Source organism: Hippichthys cyanospilos, chromosome 1, assembly GCF_059441005.1.
Source record: "Hippichthys cyanospilos isolate Australia breed blue-spotted pipefish chromosome 1, RoL_Hcya_1.0, whole genome shotgun sequence".
Classification (NCBI taxonomy): Eukaryota; Metazoa; Chordata; class Actinopteri; order Syngnathiformes; family Syngnathidae; genus Hippichthys; species Hippichthys cyanospilos.
This window is the reverse complement of record NC_142369.1, coordinates 32,261,599-32,286,640: the sequence shown is the minus strand read 5'-3', so window position 1 is coordinate 32,286,640 and position 25,042 is coordinate 32,261,599. Positions and strand designations below refer to the sequence as shown.

Below are 25,042 nucleotides of genomic sequence, written 5' to 3'. Positions count from 1 at the left end.
AGCAGTCAATTTACACACTTTATTGAGCATCATGTCCAATACACATTGTTTTGACACAAAATGGAAAACGAAACAAGTAGCAACATTATAGGGTGGGTTACCTGGACACCATTCTCAGAGCGTATTGCTTGATGTTTGAAAAAAATGCACCGAATCCGTGCAAATACAGTGAACACCGGTCAGAGGTCATGGTAGGTTTCGAAATCTTGACGTAAAACATTGACAGCAGTCACCTAATCGTCAAGTTTGGGAGAATACATCACAATCAACCATGATGTACAATGTAAGTGGTGTCCTTCACATATTCAACTCATTCAAACCTGATTGCATGCGCCAAAAGGTGGAGTTAGTTTATCTTAATCGGTTTGTGTTGGTTTTGATGCCATGGCGACTCCACAATCGAGGGGGAAATGGCTGTTTATTTGACCAGTGAACTGTATTTAAAAGTAAAAGGCTTATGCAGGATTGCGTTTCTCCAACGACAAAGGCTTGATTGTGCCAGCCTTATGTGAAAAACAACCAAAAATTCTTAACGTAATACATGTGCCAGGAAAAACTGAAGGTGAAAGTTTTGCCTGTGGTTCTAGCTAAGATTCTCAGCAACTAAAACCAAACAAATGTGAAAGGTGTTACCCACAGAGAAAGCCCTATGTGCAACAACAAACTATCAGCTAATCCAATTCAACAACGGAGCCCCCGAAACGTCCCCACAACGAGAACTCAACAACCAGATTGAGGTAAATTCAGATGCCACAGCAGTGCACGCTACACAGCCAGAATGATCACAGCATGTAGACTCCCCCCACTCGATCCTTTTTTGGTTGCGGTAGTTGAACGAAATCTTCAATGACCAAGAAGAAAGGGCCACGAGGAATATTACAAGTCTATCCCACCGAGCGCTAATTGCAACATCACATCAGTTTAATCCTGAGAAGTCGGCACAAACCTAGTGTAATGTTAGCCATGCTTGTGCATATGAGAAGCTCGCGGCTCCCAAATCAAGAGTCGGCCATTCCGTTCACAATGGCAAATAGCGACAAAACGCAAGCGAGCTTGAATGGATCGTGCACGTTGCTAAAACCCCCGCATATAGAGCTAATGCTAACAGGTGGCAAAAGAAGACAAAGTGTAAGTGCCACAAAAATGCCATATGCTCTCCTTCTGAGCAGTAAGCAGAATGAGGCAGTAAAGCCAAAAGAAAAGGCAACGAGAAGTCAATGACAGTGTTAAAAACCACAATCACATCTATGACGGAACAGATGTATGCCGGGCTGGCGTGTACACAATGTAGATGAGAATGAGAGGGCAGGGATGAGGATGTAAAGGTAACAGGCTTTCATTTGTTCAACTCAATCTTGACCACTAAATTGCATAAGAAACCTGGTAGTATAAAGTAGAAACTGTTCAGCAGCAGATAAAAAAAGCAAGATAATTTACAGTAGTGACATATTTTACATCATTAGGTTTTCCAAAATAAATAAGATTAAATATACAATTCCAGGTAGGAAGTAGGTGAATTTCGCTGGTAGTGTTCTCAAATTTACTCTTCTTGAACAAGCGACAGCCGCTTGCAGAAGCCAGGTTGAAAGCCAACCAATTCCTTTTGTCTTGTAAAACAAGGGGCACAGAATTCAGAATGTTTCCCTCTGGAGGAGTTTCCTTAATCTGAGGGAGGAAAGAAAAAAGGAATTACGATCATGGTCTCGGATTACACGGGGAATTTGCATGCAATATTTTTAATGACAAAAACAATTCGCATTCATTATGGGAATTCATGCAGTACCCACCCCAATTCTAAGCAAAGATGAGCTACGGGGCTGATTGAGAATACCGTAATTCCCCAAATAAGACACACTTTTTCCCCCCCAAAATGAAGGGCAAAAGTATGGGTGTGTCCTAAAAACCAGAGGTCTCCAGGCGCTAGTTCATTATTTTGGGTGCAGTCTGAAAGCGATTTTATTTAGAAAAAAACTTTATTTTGAAAACTCCAGATTCTTTTGAATTATCAGGCACTCAAGCATCGAGATTTCACTCACAAATAAGTTAAATGAGTGAGACGTCTTGTCAAGAAACAGGTGACGCGCCTACAACTTGAAAGAATAAGAAAGCTTTTAACAGGCAACTACGAGTGCACTGGTTAGAGAACACAGATTCCATGAGTGTATTCCATTACACTTGTTTATTAATTGTGGTCTTTTGGTATATACACACACAATCATAAACTTGGTGGAACACGGATGCCGCGCAACCTTGGGTATTCATAGCAAAAAGAATTCGAGGGAAAAGAGAAACAACTGCTTCGAGCGCACACTGATGAGGCGTTTGCTGACCGCTCGCATGGTGGGAAATTTCAAACACCTACTGCGCAACAAATACAGCGGGCCCCCGGTTTACGAGATTAATCCGTTCCGCGGTTGGGATAGTAATGCGAAGTCGCCATATGGCGGGCAATTCAAACATGTAAATTAGCTAACGCGTGTAAAACCCCAGGTAAAAGCATGAAAATTGGTATCAAAATAGTATATGTAGTAAGTGCATCTTACATATAATATACGGGTACAGTATACAATGAAATACCATAAATCAAAAATATATAAAGGGTTTATTTATCCTTGAGTGACGCGTCGAGCTTGTAATGGCCATATTCCCTAGCGAGTGAGAAAGCGCTTTTCGCCGCGCTCCATCGTCATCAGGCGAAAAAGAACACAACTGACCGGTCAATAGATATTGCTTCTTTGTAGAGCCGTTATTGCGTAATGAAGAAGCAGCAAATCCAAAACGTGTATGTTGACGTGTACAGCGCACGAAAAGGAACCATCCGAGAAGTATTCACTGCAGAAATGAAAAAGCTTGACTTAAAGACTTCTGCGCGCTTACCCCGGAATTCACATCACGCCTCTAGTCGAAAGCCATCTCTTGACTTTTTCTTACGCAACGAGCCACCTTTCTCTTGAATTCACCGTTGGGGTCCTCCCTCCACTCTTTCTGTGAAGCAAACGTGCAACCTCTGATGACATCTCAGATGTCAACATCACAACAAGGATGACTCCCAGCGTACAAGTTCAACTCACCGCAGCATCTACATTTGCCGGTGAATCACTGTTGGGGTCTGCCAGCATGGAGATAACACTAATCATGATTGTCTCAACCGTGTGGATGGGCAGCCAGCGTTCTTCGGGCTTCTCGTAGCCAAATTTATCCTCTCCGGGCTCGTGCAGGATGGAGATGCACACGTCCCCGTTTTTTGCAACTGTTTGGGTACACATTTTCAAACAGCTGTATAAGGTGGCCTTGATGTGACATGCAGAATAGCTAACGGCTCGCACAGATGACAAGTCACGGTTGACCTTTTGTAAATCAAATTTCCACTCCTCAGAGGCGGAACTAAAAAAAAAAACCCAAAACATTCATTTGGCTCATTCAGTTTCACTCCCACTCCAATAGAAATTCTTTAGCGCGCACATATTTATGAAAGAATTATATCATCAATGGCAGTGCCCGGTGGACAATAAGCAAGAAAGAATTCCAGAGGCATGAAACAACTTTGGGGTGAACTAAAGCAGAGGCATGCAACATCAGTAATCTTGTACCAGTCAAATTCTGTATTGGATTAAAGGACAAAAGCACAACAAAATAGAGCTTCTGTTCGATGAGGAGGCCTGCATGTGACAACAGAGCATTTACCATTTGGGTGCCAGATTTCAGTTATGAACTTCATCTTTGGAGGTCGAAGAGGATAATCATACGGGAAGGTGAGATAAGCTTTGAAAAACCCTCCTTCACTGCAATGGAAAGGATACCAAAGTTAAATGTTTTGGGAATGAATAATGAAAAATGTCGAAGAAAAAATACTGACGTACAAGAGCGTATCTTGGGGACCAATAATCACAACTTCCCATTTATATATGTCATCATCATCTATCAGACCCGCCGAAAAGCCCTCCACGGGGTTCTTGTTGAGCTCTGAAAAAAGAACAGAAAAGATGTTTTGAATGATCGAGTAGAAAATGGCTCCCATTAACCACGAAAGACAAGGGAAAACTACATACTATGTATGGCTGGATTTATAGTGTATCCGTATGTAATCACGTACATATGTGCACTGTCACAAATAGTCAAAGCTGTCAATAATGTGGATTATGTAAATTACATGTAAATATGTTTTCCCATCGGGCAGCACGGTGGTTGAGTGGTTTGCACGTCTACCTCGCGGTTCAGAGCACCCGGGTTCAATTCCAGCTCGCCCCGGCCTACCCGTATGGAGTTTGCATGTTCCCAAACGATCCGAATCTCTCGGTTGCTTGTGAATGTCTTTGTGGATTACAGAGCCGATCCGGGGGAAACAAAAGTTGTCTGCCGTACGGTACGGGACCGATTTGAGCAAATTTCGGAAAACAAAGAAGGAATTTCTATCTCATTGGTTCACCTTCTAGTCTTGTTCCATTCGAATTCAAATTTCAAGATAACCCTCACTTTACTTTTCTGCAGATGTAATGTCGTATTTGTTTGCCGGTGCACAAACGAGGTCCAGCACAGACCATCATCACAGTTCTCTGCAACCATATCTAGCATGCTAGTTGTGGTTTTGTGTCTGTTTTTTTCTTTGTTTTTAAAGATGATCTGTGGCAGCACTTGGATGATGAAATGGGGAGACTTGGAAGAAGCCCAACTGCAGATGCATTATTTGAAGTGTGGCGATACTTTGGAAAGGGAAAGAAATAATGGACTCAAGATTCTCTGGTATACTGGAAGAGGCAGCGTATTGTTGTTATTAGTTGACTAATCAAAAAATAATAACCCTGATTAATTAACTACAGGAGAAATACAGGATGTTTTAATGACTTTCAAATCACCTGTCAGTTTATCAGTTTTCCAGTTAAAGGATGGTAAGATTTTGTTGAAGACTGACACTTTCTGTGAACACAGGAAAAAAAAAACTGCTATTCATCATATTTTTTGGAACATGTTTTGATTTCATAATATTGTTTACATTATTTTATTCCAAATATAAATTACAATATGATAAATACAAAAAATCATTCACGTTTTTTTAAATATATATATTTTTTATAAAAACATTAGCTGTATGCATTTAGTTGAACTAACCATTGGCACAGCTGTAGCATTGTCTCAGCGGTGACCGCTTCTTTTCCTTTCGACTTTTTTTTTTTTTTTTTTTTTTAACTCTGTTGCTGGATACTATAAACGTGTGTGCTTAATGTTAGATTACAGTACAAATTGAGTTCCAGCGAGTTTTCATTGCACTTTCATCGTGCCGGAAAAGATAGCCAACCCGTGGGACCTTTGTGGCTTGTTGAGCCTGGCAGCGTGTAAAGGCAACATAAAAAACTATGCAGAATTATGGCTAAACTAAATGCGAAATTGACTCTGCTAAAGTGACTATTTCTGACTGTATCTGCTGTAATATAAACGTCCACGGCCTCAATCCGGATAAGCGGTAAAAATAAATCAGTGAATGAATAGATGGATGTTCCACTGCTCTACTACAGCGAACTCTCACAACTTTGCGGTTCCACTTTCGCGGATACGCCACATCACTGAGTTTTTTTTTTTTCCCATTACGCGGACTCACCACATTGCAGATTTTTTTCCATTACGCAGATTCACGACTTTAATGATTTTTTTTTCATTACACCTTGAATTTTTGCAATAGCCCCCAAGCGTGCTGCTCCCGCAAAGGCTTGTACTGAGCCTATACGCCATCATAAAATGATGACAATTGCTGAGAAGGTGATACTTCTCCAAGGGAGAAGTTAGACGGCTGTGGCCCGCCATTTGGGAGTGAACGAATCCACCGCTGGCTACATTAAGGACGAGGCGAACATTAGAAGACGGCTGCCATCACCTTTGGCAATTCAGCCAAGCCAGTTGTTACGACTCGTAATAAAACGGTCGTCCGTATGGAAGCTGCTTTAGCAATCTGGATTGTTGACTGCCGACAGAAGAAGCCCTTTCTTTTGAAGTCTCGCGCAGTTGCGGTCATATTAGTAGCGGCCAAGGCGTTGAATTGAAGTCTAATCTTGAATTGAAGTCTCGCACAGCTGCGGTCATATTAGCAGCGGCCTGGACATTGAATTAAAGTCTAATCTGTACATGATCAAAGATGACTACGATGGAGAGTTTACACTTGAAATAACATTTTATTATAAAAGAAATCTAGGGAAGAGGTTTCCAATGGTCCGGTGAACATCGTCTTTGCTCTTCTAGTCTCTGCCTACTGTGTGTTGACAACAAGAGCGCCAGGGTGTGGTTCATAAGGTTTAATAATTTAAGATTTCAGTAAATGTGTACTGCAGTAATATTTGATTTTTCACGTTTAAAAAAAAAAAAATCATTTTTTTTTTTTTTAAGTGAAAAGTGGGGGTGCTACTTCGAGGATTTTTTAGGTAGAGAGGCTGGTGCCGGAACATACCTTCCGCGAAAAACAAGGGTTCACTGTATTTCTATTTAGCAAGTAACAGATTTATTTCATTTTAAACTACTGTGAAGACAGACTAAGCGGGAACGTCATTGTATAAGCAACACGGACACTACATACGGATGTCCGCTGATGAGCGGGACTCGCATTTGCGGTCGCTGCACGATGAATGCCCGCAATATAGTCAACGACTGGAAGAAAAAGCCACCTGGACAATTAGTTTGCGATATGGAGTCAGCATCAACGACCTGCGTTTGTCCACATAAAACAAAAGTCTCGAACGAGCAACATTGAGGATAATCGCATGAATGTTTGGTTTATTTGTTGACACTATTAAATTTTACATTTAGAAACGCTGTGATTTGTAACGCTAATTCAGTAGGTAAACATGATTAAAGCTGATAGGTCTCTGTAATGATAATTCCTTTGTTCTGTCAGCTAACTAGTGACGAAGTCGCTAGCCTGTTAGCAATACTACGTAGCGACTGTTCTGGTTTATTAAATGTTAAGTCTAGCCATGCTGAGTGTGAAATTTTGTTTCTCACCACACGCCAATAACGATAAACGGATGTTCGTACAATCAGAAGCCACTGTGTTCAATTTACATTTTTAGGCTTCAGATGATAGCTTACGTGGCTAACCCAATAACGTAGCTCATAGCTACGTAAACTTTATATTCGACTAGTTTCCCCAGTACATAATGATCATCTTTTTACCTGCAAGTTGTTTTCGGAGAAGCAACGCTGATTGTTCGGTCATGGTATGTGCACGTTATGGAAAAAACGGTTTTTATAAATACTCCCAGGTAAATTAAAGCTAGCCCAGATTTGCTGCGTGCTGCCGATTTCCCCCTGTGTGTTTTGACACGGTTCAGCTGCTGGCTTCTGCTCTGCGCATGCGTGCATATTATTATTGACGGTTTGCGAGTACGCCTACAGTCCGCGTCGCATTCAGAAAGATGACAACGGTGCTTTCCATCTTTACCTCAGCCCGTGTGTACATCCTAGGATGCGGCCGTGTTGGAAAAGCCACTCAGTAATAAGCACTTTTTCTTTAAAAGACAAAGTAATTAACAGAATCAACAATTGTAAAAGAGTCACCACAAGCAATGGAATTCAATGAGATACAAGTTAAGGTATGTTTTGTCATCTAAGTTTGCTCAGAAAACATGGCACCCAAAACGATCAAACGCTATTTCTGGTTCTTCAAATATTGTATGTTTATATAGTACGTACAATTCCTTAATTGTCCCAGTGGAATTAGTTTTTTTTTCAAACCTGAAATTTCTTGCAAGTTGTTTTCGATTACAAAAACTGGATCACATTTACGTGATCAGCCTCGAATCATTTGAATCCAGCGTGTAACCTTTAATGCAGTATTAAGATGCAGATCAAGCGTATGCACACTGTGAGTGTTTAGCGTTAAGTTAAATGACTACATTTGATAGGTGTAAATGTATAAGCGTTGAGCGTTGTGTTCAATTCTTAAAGCGCTTTTAAGTGCATTCGTTACTATTTACCAAATCGTTGAATCGAGACAAAGAGCGCCGTATATTTCGATGTGCACGTAAATGCAGCATTCCCCCTTATGCGGAAGAGAGGTCATCGGGCGCCATTTTTAATACACCACAACAGAGTTAGCAATTTAGCGAGGCAGCATTAGCTGTTTATAAACTGAAACTTTCAATACAAATCTTAATCCCGAATAAAACTTAATCATTAGCAAAAATGAATGTAGTGGATCACGTGCGAGATATGGCCGCCGCTGGTCTCCACTCCAACGTCAGGATATTGAGCAGCTTGATGTTGACGATGAGTAATAACAATCCGTAAGTATGTAAATTCGGGGTCCGTCTATTTTGCGCATATATAGCTGACATATCTTCGGTTTTTAGTCCCCACAATTAATGCATTGCTCATTGGTTGACATTAGCCTACATAGGGCATCACTAAAATCGTTAACGGTTTTCAGTTACGCAAGTACCGCACGCATAGTGAAATGAAAACATTATTGAGCATAACAACAAAGAAATTATTGCTTTTGTAAAAGTGCAAACGGTGACTTAAAATGTGATGCGTGACTCGCATGCCTTACTGGACTGAATATGTGTCTAATGTAAATATGACGATTTTTATTGGCTATTTTCAAAAAGGAGTCAAAAGAAACATTCTGACTGTTCCTTTTCACTAAAGCATTCCATTTTCACAAAGTAAATTGTATTATGTCGTACACTGTTACTTGTGAGGATTTATTACAACAAACTAAGGCCATTCACCTGAATTTGTATCTGTTTTGATTCCAAGAGAGCTTTTCTCACCTGCTCAAAAGTACCAGCTGTTGGTTTACCATGCTGATGCCATCTTCCACGATAAAGAGTATCGGAACGCTGCCTGTAAATACAGCATGGCACTGCAACAGAAGAAGGTGCTCAGCAAAACATCCAAAGTTCGTACCTCTGCAGGTGGAACTGCGGCAAACCTTCAGGCACAGGTATGGGTATCAAAAACGTTATTTGTAGACTGCAGTAAATCGGAAAAAAAAGAACTCTGTTAGTCAGCACTGCAGTTCCCAATTCACCGTCAATGTTTGTTTTGTATTTCTTTACGTTATAATATATAGATCACATTTCAAGAAACACCAATTCAATATGAAATACAGTGTATCAAGAAAATCAATAATAATACAATAATTGGATGTCGCATACTGCTTAGCTTGCCTGGTATTGTGAGTGACCAACACATTCTTCCACAAGTCTCCATCACCAATTCCTTTCCTTGTTTTGTGAACACATCTTTAATGGGCCATAAAAAAAAAAAAAAAAAAAAAAAAAAAAAAAAAAAATATATATATATATATATATATATATATATATATATATATATATATATATATATAATCTCCAATGGTCTATACCTCTAATGGTCTATACCAGCTTGGTGCCCATGAACTCGACATAGCCATCAAGGACCAAAAGCCTGCTGACTCAACATTTCTGGAGCATTGTGATTTGCTCAGTTGAAAATGCAAACACTTGCAGTGAATTTCCGATTCCCTGTTTTCCCCTTTTCTACTGCCATGGCACATATCCAAATTCCATTGTGTAGCCCCCCCTCCCCCGAATCATAATTATGTCTGTCCTTGATGAATGGCTTAAAACGACCTAAGAATCATCTGGTGAGAAATCGTTTTTTTTTTTTTCATGGCGCTCGTATGTTAATCATTTTTTCGTAAGCATGTACTCCTTACCCAGTCCGTTTGTATGTACTTTGTTTTTCAGAGTTTACCATCAGAGATTGAAGTGAAATACAAGATAGCTGAATGTTATACAATTTTGAAACTGGATAAAGATGCCATCGCAGTCCTTGATGGGATTCCTTCTCGGCAGAGGACTCCGAAGGTGGGTGTCTTACATTGAGTCATTGTAAAGTAGAGCACATTTTAGTATTTAAAACAAGAGGCACATGATACAGTAGACAGAGCTCAGCATCCCATAATACTACTCCTGTAGTAACCTCAATCAAAGGATGCCGCAAAGTGTTTTAGCACAGATTCTTTTTTTTTTTCGCGCAAAGTTAAATTCTGGATCGGCTCATCTGATTGTTGTTACCGTTCGGCCCTAGATCAACATGATGCTAGCCAACCTGTACAGGAAAGCCGGCCAGGAGCGTTCTGCAGTGACGAGCTACAAAGAAGTTCTCCGACAGTGCCCCCTCGCCTTAGATGCAATTATTGGTATGCAGGACCGCAACACTTCCCGCTGCTACCGCCTGCCGTCTTGTTTGTAACCACAGAAGTTTGCCTCTTTGCTTGCCCCCACAGGCCTTCTGTCTTTATCAGTCAGAGGAGCTGAAGTGGCATCCATGACCATGGATGTTATCCAGAGCGTCCCCAACCTGGACTGGCTTTCTGTTTGGATCAAGGCGTACGCCTTCATACATGCAGGTGACAATCAAAGGGCCATCAACACCATTTGGTAAGCAAAGACTGATCACTTTATCACGTCACATTCATAGTCTTGAATCTTGGATTTTCTCTCACCTGGTGCTTGGAGGAGGGAGCGTGTAGCTTCAATTCTGGCCTTCCTTCACTATGCATTTTAAAGTTCATTTTAGGGTTATTTCATTGTTTTCTAATCTACTAAATGCCTTCAAACCATCTTTTCTCTCTGAGATCCTACACCCCTATACTTAGGCCCCGATGATAAAGCGGAGGCTCAGAGTTGGATTGATCCTTTTCCATTGTCGGTCCCTTCATCTGGAATGACCTTTTGTTAAATGTTAGCCAACCGCCCCTCAGTGTTGATTTTTTTTTTTAAAACTTGTCTTAAAACTTATTTTTGTACTATTGCTTTTCATGCAGGAGTATTTTATGGCATGTGTTGCATTGTGTTATGAAGTTATTTTTTATTCATTTAATGTTTTTCTGTCTTTGTTTTGGTATGACTGTTTTTCGCTCCAATGCAACAGTGGTTATTCTAAAGTGCTTTATATAAAAAGTCACAAACAGTTTCAGAAGTAGGCCAATGGGAGAAAAGCAGTTTGATTGTGTACATTAATCTTGGATTGGGGAAGGCCCTCCAGACACATAACTATTTTTACACGATTAAACAAAAAAAAAAAAGCAATTTTCCTTAAGTCCCCATTAACAAAACCAACTTTAAGACAAGCGGATATTGAGACATGAAAATCGATTTCCTCTATGTCCTTTCCACTTATAATTTACCAATACTGTACGTCCTCCTTCCCCTTACTTTGTCTCAGTTCTCTGGAGAAGAAGTCCCTGTTGCGGGACAACGTGGACCTCCTGGTGAGCTTGGCAGATGTCTACTTCAGGGCAGGTGACACCAAGAACGCCATCCTCAAATTTGAACAAGCTCAGATGCTGGATCCGTATCTCATCAAAGGTACTACTACTGTGGGATAACATTCATTTAGGTACATTAATTGTAGACACCCTGAAGGCCGTCTTCAGCCCTGCAAAAGTAATATAGTATCTTATAATTGCAATTGCGTTTGATATAACAATGTGATGCAACGTGTAGACTTTTTTTTCTCCAACACTCACCAACTGCAGAACCAATTTCATTACCTTCTACTGCCTTGTACTTGTACAGGTGTAATAAAGTATCCATCCATCCATCCATCCATCCATCCATCCATCCATCCATCCATCCATCCATCCATCCATCCATCCATCCATCCATCCATCCATCCATCCACCCATCCATCCATCCACCCATCAACTAATCCAGTGGTCACCAACCTTTTATAATTTGAGCTACTTCTTCGGTACTGACTGATACGAAGGGCACCAGTTTATGTGAAGATACCAATCATGTTAATGATTTCCCACAATATTTAAGGATCAGCTGTAGTAAATATGTAAATGAAATGAAATATGATAGGTACATGGAATATATGTATAATTGTTTGTAACATTCCTTGAAAATCTGCTTACCTTTCAACTTTAAATGTCACAGTCTGTCCAAATTCTATCTAATTTAGATGACAGTGTTTATGCAGTACTATAAATAATACAAACATGACTTGGAAAGCTCTCTCCTTGCTGCTAATATATCAGTGCTGTACTGCCAGGGATGGATGTGTACGGCTACCTGTGGGCCCGAGAAGGACACCTGGAGGACGTCGAGGTCTTGGGCGGACGACTGTTCAATATTTCTGACCAGCATGCGGAGCCTTGGGTGATTTCGGGGTGAGCACGTGTGTGGCTAGACTAGTGCCTGCGTGGGTTCTGGCTGGGCGGGTGTTGCATGATCATAGAACAGGAGCACCGTGTCAAAAAATAGCACGAGATCCATAAAGACAGTCACACTGTGGGCAAAGTAAAAACCTGCAGTATCAGTCAAAACTTTGGAAGCGCCCTCTAATTTTTTTTTTAATTTATTTAAAATGTTCCTGAATTGCAGATTCATACCTAAATCATCGAGGTAATGGACTTATACTGGTACTGTAAGTGTATACTGTTGTGTTGTTAGCTGTCACAGCTTCTACAGTAAGCGCTACTCCAGAGCCCTTTACCTGGGAGCCAAGGCCATTCAGTTAAACAGCAATAGTGTGCAGGCTCTCCTCCTGAAGGGGGCGGCGTTGAGAAACATGGGCCGCGTTCAGGAAGCAATCATCCATTTTCGAGAGGCCATGCGCTTGGCGCCCTGTCGCCTCGACTGCTACGAGGGTACGTTTTCCCCCCCCGCGGCCGGCTGCTCACGTCCTCGACCGGGTAACGTCAGTGGTTTTCCTCGCAGGTCTGATTGACTGTTACCTGGCGTCCAATGGGATCAGAGAGGCCATGGGCATGGCCAATAACATCTACAAGACGCTGGGGGCCAACGCTCAGACTCTGACCATTCTTGCCACCGTGTGCCTGGAGGACCCCGTGACACAGGAGAAAGCCAAAACCCTGCTGGACAAAGCGCTGGCTCAGCGGCCTGACTACACTAAAGCTGTGGTCAAAAAGGCCGAACTACTGAGTATGTGCGCCTTTCAAAACATTGCAATGTCACGTTCTCAAAGTGACATGTGGCATTTTGTTTTTATTGCGCAGGTCGAGAACAGAAACACGAAGAAGGGATCGCGCTGCTCCGAAACGCCCTGGCCAATCAGAGCGACTGCGTCCTGCACAGGATGCTTGGGGATTTCCTGGTGGCTGTCAATGACTACCAAGAGGCCATGGATCAGTACAGCATTGCGCTCAGGTAAGTCACGAGGATGTTCTGAAGCAGCCACTAGTTTCTGCAACGACCTAACAACACTATGTACTCATGCAGCACCAAAGACTTTAGTTTCTAAAGTTTGGCATCATTAAACTATGTCAACGTGAGAGGACCACCTTCATATAGTCAGGCCATAATAGCATAACCAAATAGAAAAAATGGGAGTTTGTCAATAAAGTGGGCCCCCGGTTTACGAGATTAATTTGTTCAGCGGTTGGGCTCGTAACGCGAATTCACCGTATGGCGGGCAATCCAAACCTATCTGTATATACATATTAAAAATGGTATCAAAATAGTATAGTAAGTGCTTTAATATTCATGTATATACTGTAAATATACAGGTATAAAATTACAAAACATCATAAATAAAAATTATAGAAAGGATTTATTTACTTTTATGTGACGTGCTTGTAATGGCCATATTCCCGTATTTCTTGATTATCTCCAGCTTCGTTTCCGCATAAATCATCTTCTTACTTCTCTCGTTAAAATCACTAGCAATCTTCCGAGCCATGGCTCACCCATTCAACTTTGAATTAAGCAGTAAAATGCACAATAGTTACTTTAAGCACTCAGACGCGATCCAGTCTGTAGCATGCCGCCATTTTGACAATAATGCCAATAGCAGACCAGTATCTTAGGGAGTCGTGACGCAGACCAATAGCAGACCAGCATCTGAGTGGCACGTTGCAGCGCAGGCAGTTTGATGTGACCAGAAAATAAGAGCAATTACCTTAAAACGCCTGTAGATGGAGACAGAACAACACAAATACAGCCAACCCCTAGGGTCATGACAGTTGTTTTTGTCGTAAGGCTGGAAAAATATCGTAACGAGGGGACGAAAGAACGTCGCAGATCACGTCGTAAGTCATACCACTGGACTTACTTACGCTGTGGTTGCACTATGAGGTGTTTGAGCTTTTCCTCAAAGGCAGGGGTGTCAAACTCATTCTTATCATGGGCCACATTGTAGTTAACCGTCTCTGTTGGAGGCCCGTGATGACTGTGGTCACGTTTGCAGATTTTGACACCAGAGGTCGCTAAAAACTGCTCTAAAGGGGTATTGGTAGCAAACAAACAAAATGCTTGTTGTTTCCAGGCCAAATTTCCAAAAGTTGAAGACAACCTGCAAAATTGGTATTTTAGCCAGATACTTGAAGTCGTAATTAGCACTTTGAAAGCCACATAAAATTACACGGTTGGCTGGATCTGGCACCCGGGCCTTGAGTTTGACACCTGTGCTCTAAGGTCACAGTATTGTTTTACAAATTGTGTACCAGTATTTACCCTAACTTGCCTGACCAAAAACCCAAGTTGGCAGAGAACCTTTCTTGGGTAAATTTTGACCCAACTTGGGCTTTTTGATGTTTTTCATGTGTGATGTCAAAGGGAAAGCATCCAAAAAAACACTAGGAGGCTAAAATATTGCTTGGATTGTCAAAACGTGACGACTTTCAATATGCCAGGGTGCCGTCCCTTTGAAATGCTTGCAAACGGGAGGGCGAGAGGCACACCCTGCACATGTCAAATTTAGCCCAGGTCGGGCTCATTTACTGCCATTCAAAACTGGAAATATTGTCAAATTTGGACATAATGAAAACCCGATGTTTTACTATGCACTTTTGCATTAATGCTTTCAACTGAAACTCGAGAACGGAGTGCAGTAGAAATTTTTGCGTCGTTACCCCAAAACCAGCTTGCGGCCGTCTTATGACATTTGCAAATCTTTGAATGACTTTGATGATTGGCTTAGCCAGGACTCCCATAATGCAAAATGTGTTCAATAGTCATAATCCTCTTAATTATGGCATAAATAATGTTCCTGCTTCAATTTCATAAATATATAAATGTACAGCATAGTTACTTTTGCTATTATTGCATTTTGAGATGTTGAACGTAAATAAATATTTCTATTTGACAGTGTTATGACCTTTTCAAAGTCAGCCCACGTTGGGTGACAAAATCGCCGGACACCCAGGTGTTAAAGTATTCAGTAAGCGTAATTATACAGTACATGTTGTTGTGCTGGGTACCTGACCGCTCGTTATGAATTGGACAAATCAGACTCCGTGTTCCTTTTTGTAACCCCCACAGTCTGGACCCCAATGATCAGAAGTCCTTGGAAGGCATGCAGAAGATGGAGAAGGAGGAGAGTCCTACGGACGCCACAGTGGATGTGGATGGTGACGACATGGAGGGCAGCGGGGAAGATGGCGACCTGGAGGGCAGTGACAGTGAAGCCGCACAGTGGGCTGACCAGGAGCAGTGGTTTGGCATGCAGTAGCTCCAGGCCACCTCCTGAGCTTACGGACGGCCTTCGCTCATCACAGCGTAGCGCCGTGGACTGGAACGTTCCCATTGTAGTCTTGCTGCTCAAGAAGGATCGCATTAGCCTCAACTATTGACCGACCTCAGCCTTTTCACTTTTGTTTGCCCGTTCTTCTCATCTGTCTTGACACGAAAGCCCGTACGTCCCCACCGAGATTCTCAAATGATTTATTCCGTTTTGTTCTGGAAAAATTAACCTTATTGTATTATTGCAGGATCGTTCAATTCTTGGTGTGTTGAAATAAAGCTTATTAGGTAAAAGATAAGCTGAAGCTGTGGTCAGGATGGCTGGCGTCACTACAGGACTGTTTTAATTTGCGACTAACAGACGAGGGAAGAAAGAAAACAAATTATTTAAATACACAACATTTTAATGACATCAAAATTGCCTTTACACACTTAATGGTGTCCATCAAAATTAATTTTTTTTTTTTATTGTAAAGCCTGTTTGTTGTATCAGTCATGTTGGAATGCATTTTGTTAACATTACAACGTGTTTATATTGTTTTATTTTTCCAAATGGACAATTAAACTCATTTAAAGTTAGTTGATGTGGATGCGATCCCATTTCTGTAAGGTTCACTGACAGAGGCTTAAGGTAGAGCGTTCATTAAATCTAATTTTATTTACCTGAATCCAAAGGTCATGTGACAAATTGAACAATCTGACAAAAACAGGTACAGAAGCAAAAACGACCAACTTCCCGCCGCTCCTTGTTGGATATCACTAGATCTGCTCCAAATTCTTGTCATTTATAACCATTCCATTAAAAGCATTTCCTTAGGAAAAACAAAAAAACAAAACAAAACAGTTTTTAAGCTTATCTAACACTTGTACCGGATGAGTAACCTTTAAGCAGTTCTTGACATTCTCTATTACACAAGTCAGCAACTGTAGCAGACATGCACCAAGGAATATTATGCAAATGAATGTACACAACAGTACTAAGATCTTCAGGTAAAGAATCGCATGAGAGCAGTTACTGGCTCTTCACGCACACGGATGAAAGAAGTGATGAGGACTTTGCTTCGTGGCCATTCTGTCAATATTCGGTCTTACACTCAACCTTTTGGACATTCAGCTCTTCAACAGTAAAGTGCGCTGCCCAAAACACATGCACAACACAAAACAAAGCCAAGGAATTTGGAGATGAGTTGAGGCCTACATGGCCTTTGCTGGGAAGAGAAGAGAGGGAGGAGAACCATTAAATCAACAGTGTTATATATTACAACTCCAAGTGTGTTAAACTTATTTTAATGTACAACATATTGGCAATATGCACTGCGTGTGATCTGAAAACAATGACTTGAATGTAAAGCAAGAAAGCAAAATAACAATATTCATAATGCTGTGGGGAAGACTGTCAGTCTGGCCACTCTCAAACCAAAACATTCTGTGCCAGTTTGAAATGTGAATTTAACATCCACTTAGCACTTTGTGACTCTGAAGGCCTTTGTACCAAAATCCCGTTGGAGGCCTCTTTCAACTCGAGTGCCGTTAATACAATGCTGAAAGTACGTTCAAAACATCTCAGGAGGAGCGGTTGCACAACAACGGACAAGCATGCAGTTCGCTCACGCCGCAGGCAAGTGCATGGAAGGCTTTGAAGAAAAAGCTCAATGGCACTCGGTGGCAAAAAGCACTTGTCGAATATTTGAAAAGCAACAATCAAATCTAGAGGTTCTACTTTGTGCGCTATGTACACGTTTTTACACGCACACTCAAATCTCCGAGTGACACAGAGGTGAAAACCAGGCCGCTCGTGTGATGTAACATATACAGTGTTTTCAAGTACAGTATGTGCAATTTATACATTTACGTACACATAATTTAAAACCATTCAACAAATGTAACGCGCTGAGCGTCCTCGCTTCACAAAGATGATTTTGTATGACGTCGTCGGGCGCTTCAAATCATTTGTTGGCTTGTGGAGACAACTATGAGTTGTAACGGTTGTAGAACAGCGGTGAGGTAGCTGTGCTCTGCCTAATGCAGAAAATAATAAACGCAGACGCCTACGTGATTAGCATTCTTCTTGTCCCCGGACACGCTTTCAAAGACGACGAATGATCCATTATTATAAAAGTTTCGTCGATTCTCTCTTAGGTCGACATACCTATGTAGAATAACAATAATATAAAAACTTGCGTGAACAAAGTATGAACATTGAACTCCGAGCCCCCCCCCCTCAAAATGCATTGCTAAAAATGTCCTAAATATCAAAGATGCGTCCGTCATCAGACCAGGAGCGAATGTTGACCGGATGGAAGTTAATGTTTGTGTTAGATATGTGCGTGTTAATGTCCACTCCACAGCGGTGCCCGGGAGGTCAGTCAGGGCCACAGCACGGCAGCCACGTTAGTGTTGGCGCTGTAGATCCACAGCACTAGAGGCAGCGAGATGGCCACAAAGGGCCACGAGATGCCCTCGGCGCATGCGGACAGAGAGCGCCGCCCTTTGTGGCCCGCCGCCGGCTTGTCCGACTCTTTACCCAAGTCCAAGTGGTGCCTGGCCGTAAACTTGAGCAGCTCGTCTAGCAGGATGACGGGCACCGAGATCTTCAGCACCATCATCCACTGGGTGGCGTCCAGAGGGGTGATCTGGAAGATGACCTGAGGAACGCGGACGGACGCCGTTAATCCTGCAGTCCGATGCAGTCGTTGCACACAGTGAGAAACTCACTACATAAAGTTATTGTTTTTTTAACCCCTGGGGGACTTTTTGACTCAACTCGGGCTTTTTGATATCAAAGGAAAAGCATCTCAAAAAAAAAAAAAAACACACACACACACACACACACTAGGAGGCAAAAATATTGCACGGATTGTCAAAACAAGTGGACTTTCAATATGGCGTCCCTTCTAAATGCTTGCAAACGGAAGGTCAAGATGTACAGTACACACTATAGGTGTCGAATTTAGCATATGTCGGTCTCATTTATTGCTATTGAAAACAGGAAGTATTGTCAGTTTTGGACATATTGAAAACCCAATGTATTATTATGCCTTTCCCTCATTTTTACATAAATCTTTCAACGGCAACCCACAAACGGCGCAATAGAATTTGCAAGCCTTTCAATGACTTCATTGAGTTGCTCAGGGTTCTTCAAAAGTCATCATACTCTAAAGCTGACATAATTAAAACTCCTATTTCAATTTCATAAATAAATAAATAGACAGCATGGTGACCTTTACTATTCTCGCGTTTTTACAATTTTTGTACATGAAAAGAAAAGTATTTGCATGGATAGGGCTGACGCCACTGAACATTTTGAGGGGCTGAAAGTAAATACATGTTTCTATTTGACGATGTTATGACCCTTTCAAAGTCAGCCAAAGTTGGGTGATAATAAGGCCGGGCTCGTGAAAAATCGCTGGCCAGCCAAGGGTTAAAGTTAAGACTTACTGGCAGAGGCTCCACATAGAGGATTAGAAAGTGCAGTGACATGGAGAGGCAGATGGCCCCTAGCAGCCAAATGTTTTCCCAAGGAGGCATCCTCAGCAGGGACTGGTTCTCAGATAGACTTTGGACAGAAGAAGAAAAAGGCCATTGCACGCAAATGTTGCTTTTACGCCCTTCCCTGAAGCTTCGGTACCTGTTGAGAGCATTGCACATCTCGATGGTAACGAGGACGGACAGGGCCATGGTCATGGGGTAGGGAGACTCAAACACTTCGCAATCCAGGCCGTCGAAGTCTGCGTTGTCCGGGCTGCACTGGAGGAAGTGACTCTGCGGAGAAGGAGGAAGTTTCGAGTGGAGGCGGGTTCGGTCGGGCCCGGCCCGCTATACGCTATCGCGCCCACCTACCAGCTGGTACAGTGTTATCTGAGGCCCGTCTTCTGAGAGCGTAAACCACCAAGCAGCGGCTCCCACCGTAGCGGCGCCGACGTAGCCTGCGAGCAAGCGCGCGCCACCTCAGACGACTTCCGACGTCTCGAAACGCACGAAAGGCTCGGGCGGGGACGCTCACCGCCAATGGCCAGATATCGGAAGAAGAGCCACCCGGAAATGAGCGGCTCTTTAGCGTTGCGGGGAGGCTTCTCCATGATGTCCAGGTCCGGGGGATTGAAGCCCAGGGCGGTTGCGGGGAGGCCGTCCGTCACCAGGTTGACCCACAGCAACTGAACCGGGATCAGCGCCTCGGGGAACCCGAGCGCCGCTGTAAGGAAGATGCTGGCGGCAAAGGAACGAGACGTCAACACGGCCGAAAAACTAACAGAAGCAAAAGTTGGAATGGGATGGGAAGGGATGGGGGCAACTGACCAGACCACCTCCCCTACGTTGGAGGAGATGAGGTATCTGATGAACTGCTTCATGTTGTTGTATATGGCGCGGCCTTCCTCCACTGCGGCCACAATGGAAGAGAAGTTGTCATCGGCTAGGACCATCTCAGAGGCCGACTTGGCCACGGCAGTGCCGGAGCCCATGGCGATTCCGATCTCCGCCTTCTTTAAGGCGGGGGCATCGTTCACACCGTCTCCTGTCTGCGGACAAGCGCGGTATCCTTTCAATACTCGCCATAAAGCTTTACGGGAAAACGGCGAGAGAAGTCGCTGAAAGCAAGACGTGGATGAACCGACGACAAAGTTTCCGACCGGTCACGTCGGGTACCGATTTTGAGATGGCGTACCATAGCTGTGATCTCGTCAAATCCTTGCAAGAACTCGACGATCTTGGACTTGTGCGAAGGCTCCACGCGTGCGAAGCAGCGAGCGTGGGTGACGGCCTCACGCTGCGCGTCGGGCGCCAGCTCATCAAACTCCCGGCCGGTGAAGGCCATCTGCTCCACGTCGTCATCCTCGGCGAAGATGCCGATGCGCCGGCAGATGGCCACGGCTGTGCCCTTGTTGTCCCCGGTGATCATGATGACGCGGATGCCGGCCTGGCGGCACAGCTTGATGGATGCCGCCACCTCTTGCCGGGGAGGGTCCAGCATGCCCACGCAGCCGACAAAGGTCAGGTCCGACTGGAGACAGGCCAAGCACGCTAAAGTTTACTCTCCGGGTTCTGCGTGATCATTAATTCATTGACTCTATTACTGGGCTCTATCCACACATACAGTATGTATATTTACATACGAGTACTCCAAAGCTGTTTCGATGAGAAGAATTGATTTAGTGAGGAAAAAAATGCTATTCAGTGCTGCATATTTAGCAGGTGGGAATATGCAGATATCATGTGAAGCAACGCATGAAAAAAAGGCTCCTCTGCAGCAAAATAAAAGCTTTCCTGCAACATTTAGTTGTTGATTTGAAGCCTTTTGTCAACTACAAGTCCCACAATGAATAGCAAGAACTTTGCCTGATGGGAGTTAGGCGCCATGTTCACAAAGTGCCGTTGAAAGGATTCAGGAAAAATTTGAGGGAACTGCATAATAAAACATCGGGTTCTCGATAGTTCTAATTTTTAATGACAGAAAATGTGCCTGACATGGGCTAAATTTGACATCTGCAGGGTGTACCTCTCAACCTCTCATTTGCATTTAGAAGGGACGGTAGAACTGCATATTTAAAATCTACATGTTTTGACAAATTAGGCAATACAGTATTTTAGCCTCAGAGTGTTATTTTTTTTGTATGCTTTTCCTTTGATATCACAAATCAAAAACATATAAAAGCCCGAGTTGAGCCAAACTTTCCCCTAGGCCGTTAAGCGCAGTCGACAGAGAAAATATTGTTTCATGCCCATTCCTAGTTGCTAAGTAGCAGTCACCTCATACTCAGAGAATTTGGCGGGTTCGGACAATATCATGTCCTCCATCTTGGGCGGGCTGTCTCGCGTGGCCAAAGCCAGACACCTGAGCGTGTCCCGACCGGTCCCGTATTCACGAATCACAGACATGATCTTTTCCTTCACGGCTTTGCTTAGTGCAACCTTGCTGTTGCCCACTCTGACGTGAGTGCATCTCTCAATGACTCCCTCTGGTGCTCCCTGGAAGAGAAGTTCAAACTTTTGACGCCTGGAGGATGAGACGGCCGAGAATTTTTTCATTGTCAAAGCATACCTTGACAAACATTTTTCCCAAGGAAGAACGAGACTTAAAGGGAGTGCAGTAGACAGACATGGACTTCCTGTCCCTAGAGAACTCCAGAGTGCACTCCTTCTTCATCAGTTGTTTGATCACCTGAAATTCCCATAAAGCTGGTAAGAAAACTTGCTGCATGAAATGGGAGATCGGACGAAGCTAGTGTCACCGACCGAGTTGCAGGCGTTCGCTCTGTCGATCTTAGACAGATTGTGGACTTCAGTGTCGAAGACGTTCATCTTCTCAACCAGACAGGTCAGCGCCGTCTCTGTCGCCTCGCCGACCTTTTCGTAAACCCCTTTCACCTACGTGTAAACATACGTAATAATTCAAATTATTGGCATTTATTTTTCCAAAGGATACGTCAATTCCACGTGGAATTATTATTTTCTCACAAAATAAAGAAACATTCAAAGATATAGAAGGTACTCATTGGGCGTCACATGGCCACAAAGAGTTCTGTCTAATATACCGAGTTAGAGAAGTTACAGTACGTGAGAGTGTACAAAATATTAGGAACGGTTCCTGCCTTGTCTTGGTTCTTTATAAACGCTGTGATATGCAGCGTCTGATGTGCTGACAATGGGCAGGTGCATTCATGTGCAAAATGTTCACACTACTCTGGTCTACAACAGTCAAAAATGTAGCAAAGAGCAGATGTCTTTTGATAGGAGGGAGGAAAACAAAACTCAATTTCAACCTTGGCTATCATCTACATAAAACTGAAAAATGGCTCCATTCAATCTATGTTATTAGAACAGGGGTGAGGAATTCCAGGCCTTGAGGGCCGGTGGCCTGCATGTTTTCCAGTTTTCTCTCTCAAACACACCTGATTTAAACCATTAGCTCATCAACAAGGTCTGTTGGAGCTTGAAAACAACCCGTACCATTTGAATCGGGTGTGTTTGAGAGAGAAAACTAGGAAACGTACAGGGGGCCCGGAATTCCCCACCCCTGACATAGAGTATAGAAAATAGTAGTGGGGCCTGAGGAACCATCTTTCAGATATACAAACTGAATACAATGAGAGCTTTCAAAATTGCCCACTAGATGACTCCCTCTTTCAGGTACGTGACATCAAAAGATATGAATCCTGGTCTTATTCAGTGCAATTTCAAGCCCGCCAATTGTACAAGTTAATTCTCTGTGATCACATCAACCACTCCAGGTGCAGCATCCCAAACATAATTCTACAGTATACTTTGAAACACAAAATCTATTGTGACAGTCTTCATTGTGTCTAATGATACGGACATTTGTGTCACCGGCGGCGCAAATGCTGTGAAGCATTTCTGTTAGTATCTAATCTGCTCCATGTCAGATGTCAGTCAGCAGACATCTGTAAACTTCGCTACTGTGAGAGGGATTCTTCAAGCGTCCTCTGAATATTAGGATTGCAAAAAGGTGAGCTGGATTTTGTCCAAACCTCATTAAAGTCCAGCGACGAGTCATTACACAGGGCACAGATGGTGGCAAGTTCCACCAGAGCATCATAGTCAGAGCATTTTACTTGTTTACCTTCCTGGTATCTGTAAAAAAGGAGAATACATGCACCTCAATCAGCCTCCAATTAAAACCATCTCACGGTAAAGCAAATGCCATTTTCCTTATAATACTCACACGTTCCCTTCTGGTGCATAAGTAGACCCTGTGATGGTAAACTCGGATAGAGAGCAGCTCTCACCTTCAGCTTTGTTGATAATGAACATCTGGGAATTCAAAAGACTGCATTAATATGACACAGACTTTGGATAGACACAGCAGGTGGCAGCAGTGGACCTATGAAGTAGAGCTTGTTTGAGCCTGTGCTGATACACAGAGTGTTTCTTTCGGATGGTAGCTTGCTGCCAAAAATCAGACAGCAAAGCCTTACTGCAGGGAAGCACGGAAGGAAAAATACTTGTAAGGATGGGCAGTGCAAAGCTGTATCACACAGAAAAAAAACGATTTCCTCCTTCTCACACACGTTTCACAAACACATAGGGATGACAACAAATGGATGATGCGAATAATCATAATTCAAAATGGCCTTTAAAAAAAAAATACATTCCCAAACAAGGAGCCTTGTAAGTGTGAAGTGTGACTAGCGATACAAAAGGCAAAGTGAGGGAAGCTCCATGTGAGACTTAACCCAAACACCACAGCAGGTAATTTGGTCTCTCTTCTGCTTGGGAAATAGTGAAACCAATTATTTCTTTTACATTTCAAGTGCTATGCAAGTAAAAACACATTTAGTGTCATCATTGTGGGATTTTTCAACATACTTATTATTTACGGTCCATTGACTTCATATAAAGTTCGTTATAAATAATCAGTAATACTTTGGTCAATATTTGTACAATTCAACAGCTTTGTAGTCAAAGAAACCAAGCAACTTTCAGTGTGACGACGTTTAAGGAGATGGTTATCTCATAGAGACAACGACAGCTCTGCTTGGCTCCTTTTCAGTTTGATGATGCAAGGTCAGTTATATAAGGGAAGCATGTCAACCAACTACTTCATGTAGGCAGGGCAAGTGCCCGCCGGTTGCCTTTGGCTAAATAAGCCGCGGCATGATCACAAAGGGACCAGTATTTGCACAGTGTTACTTGAGCAAGCCACAACGGCCAGGCAACTTGGCGTGTTAATCAAACCTAAGAGGACAAAGCACCGGCTCACAAACTACACAGTAAGGCACAGAGAGACTTACTCTGCAGACAGACATTTGATTGGTGGTCAGAGTTCCTGTTTTGTCTGAACAAATGACGGAGGTGCAGCCCAGAGTCTCCACAGATGGCAAGCTGCGGACGATGGCGTTCTTCTTGGCCATGCGGCGGGTGCCCAGAGCCAAACACGTGGTAATGACAGCAGGCAAACCTTCTGGGATGGCGGCCACAGCCAGTGCCACAGCAATTTTAAAGTAGTAGACAGCCCCGCGGATCCAGGAGCCTCCGTGAACAGGGTCATTGAAATGGCCGATGTTGATTATCCACACCGCAATGCAGATAAGGGAAATGACCTTGGAAAGCTGTTCACCAAACTCATCCAGCTTCTGTTGTAAGGGTGTCTTCTCCTGCTCAGTTGCTGCCATCTCATCACGGATCTTTCCAATCTCTGTGTTAACACCCGTGGCCACCACCACACCCACGGCCTTCCCAGCAGCAATGTTAGTACCCTGAAATGAGTAATATTGGGTCAACTACAGGAACAGGGACACTGAGTGACGTCAACAAAATCTTTCAAAGTTGGTGGGGAAGCATACGTACAGAAAATAGCATGTTTTTCTTGTCTTGATTGACGGCACGAGGGTCAGGCACGGGGTCTGTATGTTTGATGACGGAGACAGACTCTCCTACAAAGACAAGCACAGGTTTCATTATGGTTAAAAGGGGAAGTCCGCCTAAAAAAAAAAAAAAGTTTACAACTGGATGAACTCATTTCTGGGGACATTGCACGACAATGGTAAAATAATGAATGGGAATTAAACAATGGAATCGAATGACGTAGAATGCTTCAGAATCACAAATTATTATTATTATAA

The 25,042-nt window shown here is 43.0% G+C and overlaps 3 protein-coding genes across 5 annotated transcripts in view; 1 reads left to right on the top strand and 2 right to left on the bottom strand.

The window, feature by feature from the left end:
• Nucleotides 1-5: 5 nt before the first annotated feature.
• LOC148430141 (ubiquitin-conjugating enzyme E2 G1-like) lies at nt 6-7,324 on the bottom strand. The gene is made up of 6 exons (XM_088436969.1): nt 7,156-7,324; nt 3,861-3,963; nt 3,685-3,782; nt 3,072-3,250; nt 2,878-2,985; nt 6-1,665 (listed from the first exon to the last, which is right to left on the bottom strand). Exons 1-5 carry the CDS (start codon nt 7,196-7,198, stop codon nt 2,899-2,901), a joined length of 510 nt encoding a protein of 169 aa, XP_088293095.1. The 5' UTR covers nt 7,199-7,324; the 3' UTR covers nt 6-1,665; nt 2,878-2,898.
• Nucleotides 7,325-7,389: 65 nt separating this feature from the next.
• anapc7 (anaphase promoting complex subunit 7) lies at nt 7,390-16,043 on the top strand. 2 transcript variants are annotated; one of them, XM_088436389.1, is made up of 11 exons: nt 7,390-7,574; nt 8,743-8,929; nt 9,717-9,836; nt 10,060-10,171; nt 10,259-10,412; nt 11,200-11,342; nt 12,034-12,151; nt 12,435-12,631; nt 12,702-12,926; nt 13,001-13,151; nt 15,264-16,043. In XM_088436389.1, the coding sequence occupies exons 1-11, from the start codon at nt 7,558-7,560 to the stop codon at nt 15,451-15,453; spliced, it is 1,614 nt and encodes a 537-aa protein (XP_088292515.1). In that variant the 5' UTR covers nt 7,390-7,557; the 3' UTR covers nt 15,454-16,043. The 2 variants fall into 2 exon arrangements, with proteins under 2 accessions (XP_088292515.1, XP_088292432.1); XM_088436306.1 differs by lacking the exon at nt 7,390-7,574 and adding an exon at nt 8,060-8,267.
• A 53-nt stretch (nt 16,044-16,096) lies between these two features.
• The window catches only part of atp2a2a (ATPase sarcoplasmic/endoplasmic reticulum Ca2+ transporting 2a), a 29,089-nt gene continuing 20,143 nt past the window's right edge, over nt 16,097-25,042 (bottom strand). Inside the window, exons 7-21 of one of the 2 annotated variants that reach the window (XM_088436055.1) lie at nt 24,768-24,853; nt 24,212-24,676; nt 23,143-23,231; nt 22,949-23,051; nt 21,696-21,827; nt 21,502-21,621; nt 21,210-21,428; nt 20,128-20,463; nt 19,761-19,981; nt 19,468-19,670; nt 19,305-19,390; nt 19,093-19,226; nt 18,903-19,020; nt 17,989-18,109; nt 16,097-16,672 (exon numbers count right to left, since the gene is read on the bottom strand). In XM_088436055.1, coding sequence (XP_088292181.1) covers nt 16,659-16,672; nt 17,989-18,109; nt 18,903-19,020; nt 19,093-19,226; nt 19,305-19,390; nt 19,468-19,670; nt 19,761-19,981; nt 20,128-20,463; nt 21,210-21,428; nt 21,502-21,621; nt 21,696-21,827; nt 22,949-23,051; nt 23,143-23,231; nt 24,212-24,676; nt 24,768-24,853 — 2,447 coding nt within the window. In that variant the 3' untranslated portion in view covers nt 16,097-16,658. Of the gene's footprint in view, nt 18,110-18,902; nt 19,021-19,092; nt 19,227-19,304; nt 19,391-19,467; nt 19,671-19,760; nt 19,982-20,127; nt 20,464-21,209; nt 21,429-21,501; nt 21,622-21,695; nt 21,828-22,948; nt 23,052-23,142; nt 23,232-24,211; nt 24,677-24,767; nt 24,854-25,042 lie in introns of both variants that reach the window. The other variant, XM_088435975.1, reaches the window with a different exon arrangement.